At 38.4% G+C, this 6000-nt stretch overlaps 1 protein-coding gene across 3 annotated transcripts in view; it reads left to right on the forward strand.

Moving 5' to 3' along the window:
• RSPO2 (R-spondin 2) overlaps positions 1-4900 on the forward strand; it is a 155832-nt gene extending 150932 nt beyond the window's left edge. For all 3 annotated transcript variants that reach the window (XM_044245088.1, XM_044245089.1, XM_044245090.1), the window contains one exon: positions 3017-4900. In XM_044245088.1, coding sequence (XP_044101023.1) covers positions 3017-3132 — 116 coding nt within the window. In that variant the 3' untranslated portion in view covers positions 3133-4900. The remainder of the gene's footprint in view (positions 1-3016) is intronic.
• The last annotated feature ends 1100 nt before the right edge of the window (positions 4901-6000 follow it).

Genomic DNA, 6000 nt, shown 5'->3' on the forward strand with positions numbered 1-6000 from the left:
ACCTTTTCTGCTGATCTTGGGCAGTATATTTTCCAGGTTGCTGCTCATGAACTAAAAAGAAAGTTAATTCCATGACTTGAATTTCTCTTTGGGTGACTGGCATCATACTTGCCTTTAAATGCTTCCTGTACAGGGTAAATGTACATAATTGAAAGTCTAGAAGGCATTGTCCAAATCTAATCTAGCCACAGGTGTAAAGAAATGGAAACATAAATTAGCACACTTGTATATCCAATATAACTTATTTTCAAATATATAGATCAAAACAGGGATATGTATTTTCTGTTAGCTTTAATCTTACTGATTTCTTATGTTTGGAAATCTTAGTGGAGTTCAGAAGAAAATATGTATAAGACCTTTTTTATACCTTAGTTAGGTTATATTTTAATATTTTTTGCTACTTTGTGTTAGGCTTTAAGTCAGAATAGCCTACAATGGACCACAAAATATTTTCAGGTAATTTACGCCCATCTGTGGTCAAATCTTGGCTAACCATCTTAATTCCTCAGTATTTTCAGTATATACTACATGAGAAATGGGGCTGACCAGAAACAAAACGAAGCAATGAACTGATAGCACAGAGATGTCATTCAACAAGAGACCTCTGAAGGAAAGTTTTAGGGTTGTAATTTGGTCTCCCAAACATCTTTAGTTGAAATCAGTACCATATAACTTATTGCCAGTGGAGTAATTGTACAACTTGAAAACTTATATAAGTTTCCAGAAGCATTGCTGAAATTTTGGCCACACTATGGACTATTTTATGCAAATATTGAATAACTTTCCTATCATGCAATATTATATCAGCCAGCAAACCCAAAGACCATTTGATACTTACAATTATATCAGAATGACATATTAGGTAAGTGGCATGAAATTGACCCTCTCTTAAAATAAGAATTTCCAGTCACTTAGCATAGATATTCTGTTAGGGAATGTACTGCACCTTTTTCATTTGAAAAATTGAAGTGGTGAATGGGAAAAGATTTCTTGAACAAATACTCAGTATATTTTTATCTTAACACATTTAAACATCTAGCAATATTATTTTTCCATTTACTCAATTTCAGTTCGCTTTTAAAAGAAACTTCGGGTTTTAAACAAATTAAACATGAGCTCATTTTTGCAATGTAGTCAGCAGTGATTTTAACTAAGGTTTTTGTTGTTTGTTTAAAGAAAATCTAGAACTAAGGAAATCTTCAAAAACTCTAATTGAAACTTCTTTTTAAATATTCAATTTTACGTTAAGTTTTTCATCTCTCTGCTCTCATTAGGTGTGTCTCATCATTAGATATAATGTTACTCAAATAATTTTAACTTTACAGCTTCTTTGATTAATGTTGGTTTGAACTAAGATTTCATTGGGTAGTTTTAACTATGTTTAAAGATGGCAAGATGCCGTTATAACATTAATGCCAGAATTTAATAAGAACCAGAAATTAACTTCGGGGAACTTTATAATTTAATGTGAGGGCACGATCATATTCTGATTATTTTACTGCTGTGTCCTATTAAAAATAAATTATTCTTTATCTCGTGATAAAGTTTTACTCAGCAAACATTTGTTGTCAGCTATGTGCCAACCACATGACTCTTTTCCATCCTCAAACAAAATGAAAAATCCCTCCCTTGTTTAGAAATCTCCCAGGCTCCTATAATCTAGTATGACTCTACTTTCCTAAGGCAGGGAGCTAGATCCCTAACTTCTGGTCTGTTTCTTTCACATTCCCTACACAGCTGCCCCCCCTCCCTCCTCCCCCATCTCAGATGAAAAGCTGGCCAGATACATCCCTGTAATCAACAGGTCTTGGAAGGTGGGAAAGCATGTGTTAGAACAGAATGTCTTATTTGTGGTACTGATTGCTACAGTGTCAAAGAGCTATACCTCACAGAAAAGTTTTGTAGGACTGCACGAGTAACATGGAAGTAGGGTGGGCAGGAGACTTGAGTCTGGTAAGGGAAGAATCTTTCCGTTTTGAAGGTGTATGTTGATGACTTAATTTCTGCAAACTTCAGTGACCTTTGAGCTCCTTTCTGTTCTAAAAATCCCACAGTTCTTCTGTGTTTAGAACCCAAAGAGGGCAATGGACCTAAAGCAAATGCCTGTTACTCTTCTCTCAAGATCTTACGTGTATATACTTGCAAAGAGATGTTGAAACATTGTAAAACCCGTGAACCATAACCAGGAGATGCAAAAAGTGAAATAGAGCAGAGGCAAAGGGGAGACTATATTCAAAAACTCTGATGGAGACAAACCTCAACTATTTAGCTAGTGGCCTGGGCTTCCTGGTGGCAAAGGCAAAGAGGAGAAATGGGATTACTAGGTGCGGGTGTGATCTTCTGGTAGGAAGACACCTCTCCCCAGTTCTTCAGGAACAAACCAGCATTTTTCTTGCTCACAATAACTGGTCTAGGGAATTTGGGCAAGAAGCCCTAAGTCACATAATGAACGATGCCCTCATGAATTTTTATAGAAAATGAAGAGTTCCACCTATGTCATTTCATATACTGGTCTTCGGAGAACAAGGAGGGAATAATGTTAAAAGCAAGACATTTCTTTCGCCTGGGGAAGAGGAGAGGCAGGGAGATGGAAACTTCTGGTATATTTACTGTAGATAGCTGCTTATTTTCTTTTGACCCACCGACATGTGGAGCCGTAGAAAGATGTAAAGATGTCTAGTAAAGGGTAGCATTGTTAAAAGTTGGAGGGGATAAATGGAATTTTTGTGGCAGGATGATATTTGCAAGACTGATCAGGCCACTGGGAGGTTTTTAAATATGCCAGTTCCCTATAACAGGAAGATCAGTCTCTGTTTTAGACAGCATATCCAATTTAGTAAATTATTATTATTCCGTCAAAATTAATGTGAACAATTTTCTCTTTGAGGCTGCTTTTTCCATAGGTGATGTTTTCCAGATGGGCTTTGTGTAAAACTCTTAATGTTTTGTGTTTTCTTTCCTAGAGAAAGCGCCGTTTCTGATATGTCTACATTTCTTTCTCTTTCCCCTGGTGTAGGAAAGAGAACCCCAAAGGCGAAGGAGAAGAAGAACAAGAAAAAGAAGAGGAAGCTGATAGAAAGAGCCCAGGAGCAACACAGTGTCTTCCTAGCTACAGACAGGGCTAACCAGTAAAATAAAAGACGTGTAGGGTAGGTTTTGGGGGAGGGGGTCATTTTTGCAAAAGTGCACAAAACTCCTCTCCACTCGTGGACCCTGGCGTGCAGCTTTTGTGCTGCTTTGACCAGTATCTGTTCCCAGTAACGTTGTGAACGGAGGAGCCACGAGTGTGGTCTCTGTTATTTATGCTTTGATTTGCATCTGGAGACTGTGAAGTCAGGAGCTCCCGACCTGAATCACCGGAAGCAGGAGTTAGGGGTCCAGCACGTGCCTCAGCTCTGCGGGCACTGAGAGATCATGGCACCACGAAGGAACAAAACCTGTGAGGCCATGGACCACCCCTGGAGCCCAGACTTGTGCATATTTATGGGAAAGAAGACCCTCAGCTGGCAAAGAGCTATTTCACTGGTGACCTTGATTTCTCACATTGTGCGTTTGCAAGGATAACTGTGTGCGGAGATCTGCTTAGAGCTGGGGCGGGGGGCGTTGGGGGTGTCCCAGGAGTTCCTGCTCAGCTTCACAGCAGCTCCAACTTGTACATAACTCTGTGGGGCTACATAGGAACCTCTTCCTTACTGTATATTTATGCTTTCTGAAGTATAACAAGTCATATCTGATTAATATTATGTCAGATTGTTTCTAGTGGTTCCTAATCATTGTCTGGTAAATGGCTATTCTAGATTTGAGAATTGACCAATGTTTTGTTGCCCCTTGACTTCTTTTTCCCCCTCGGGCTTATTTCTCACTATAAGAATAGGATAAGCTAGTTTGTACATAGGCTCAAATGACCAGTGTCAAAGAATTTTAATATCTGTAGACCTTCCCCATTCCACATTGTCTCCTGCAGATAGAGCAGCAGGTGACATGTAGAAGCTAAAACTCTTTACACTTAAGATGTGATGCCTTTATGAAACACAACTGAGGAATGACATGCCGTCCTTTCTAGCACTCCTCATGATGTTCTACTGGCTAGCTAGAGAATTTCTCGAACTTTTGTTTCAAGCTTCAGCATATATATACATATGCATTTATATTTATTTAAAGCCATCCCTGACTTACCAAGACAGGGTACCTACCAATACTCTTGGGTCACTATAGAAATTACCATCATGAGACCGTGATGCAGAATTTGAGGAGAAAAGCAGGATGAGTCCCTATAACTCCTGGTTGAACCTTAACAGGTCTCCTTGGAGCCAGAATCCTTTCTAAGACAGAAGAAAACTATGGAGAACCACCCCCCCACACACACACATATACACACATCCCGGGGAATTTCAGAGCAGTTGTTTCAAAAACATCATTGTGTTGTTGTGGGAATCCATTCTTAGAAGGTTTTGAATTGGCGTCTTCTAAAAGCATCATTATCTTCCTGACTAATCCAGAAGAAAATCAGAACAAAGGGAAATGGTCACAGATGTTTAAGGAAAAAAAGCAAGGTAAGGCCTTCTTTTTAATCACCTTGCATTGGCAAAACTACCTCTCCAGTATTTTTGTTTAAACTTTTGAATCAAAAACATCCTACCAGTACGTATAAATGTCATATACATCGTTATGAGAATATTATTGCTATGAAATAATAAGCCATATATGAATGTTGTATACAACTTTAGGGTTTGCATTTAATCCTAAAGTGTTCACCTCCTTTCACGTCTATTTACACTATATTCCTATTTACTAAGTGGGGAGGGGGCTTCTTTATATAGTGAGTGCTTCATCGTTAATAAGTCAATACCTGTTCTGTTTCTGAGATGTTCTTTTCGTGCATTAAAAAACTTCAAAATTATTCATTGTGGAAGCTTTCTTTAGAGGTACATTTAGGGGGGAAAAAAGCAATGTTTTAACAATTCTACTCCTAAATAATCCTGTTTAAAAGGCAGAAATTTTTAGTAAATATATCTAGGAATGAGCTAGGTATAAATTACACTAGAGTAGAGTGGTTAGGAGGCTTTTTTAAAAAAAAATTTAAGACTGTTTTGAGAGAGGGCATGTACAAGCCAGGGGAGAGGCAGAGGAAGAGAGAGAAAATCTCAGGGAGGCTCCATGATGAGCACCGAGTCTAATGGAGGGTTCGATCCCATGACCCTGAGATCGTGACCTGAACAAAAATCAAGAGCCCGACACTTGTGTGAGCCACCCAGGGGACCCAGGAGTAAAGACTTGAGAGCCACACTGCCTGCGTTCCAGAGTAGCCTGGGACAAATTCTCTCTCTAGGGCTCTCTTCCTCCTCTGTGAAATGGAGGTAACAGTACTGTCTACTCGTAGGGCTGTTTTAAGGATTAAATTAGGTAAAATGTGTAAAGTATGGTCATCACAGGGTATATATTAAATTGTTATGTAAATGACCTGTTATTAATTGCCTCTGTTCTTAGCATTTAAATTATTTAGAAGACCTTCCTTTCTTGTTAACAGAACAATGTATTTATGGAAACATCAGTTCCCTTCAATCTATTGCTTGATGCCTGGACATTATTTGCCCCAATTTTTTTTCTTGTGGGAATTGATTTACAACTGCTTGATTTCTAAGCCTCCCAGTTATAAGCAAATACACAACAGAGACATGCACATACTGCAGTATAATTTATAGCTTCAGGATAATACAAAAAAGATCGGGTGTATATTAGTAAAGAATATATGAAACTGGTTTCCCCCAAGATTTTCAGGGAGCTTAGCATCTGTAGAAGTAAGTGATGGGGTCACAACTCTGTCAATTAAGAAGTGTGGGTTGGGGAAATGGGTGCAGGTGGTCAAAAGGTACAAACTTAGTTATACAATAAATATATCATGGGGAAAGCAAGGTACAGAATAAGGACTATAGTTAATAGCATTCTCTTAGCAATTTTCAAATATGTAATACAAAATGTCCTCATCACAAAAGTTTGACA

This window comes from Neovison vison, chromosome 4 (assembly GCF_020171115.1).
Source record: "Neovison vison isolate M4711 chromosome 4, ASM_NN_V1, whole genome shotgun sequence".
NCBI classification, from domain to species: domain Eukaryota; kingdom Metazoa; phylum Chordata; class Mammalia; order Carnivora; family Mustelidae; genus Neogale; species Neogale vison.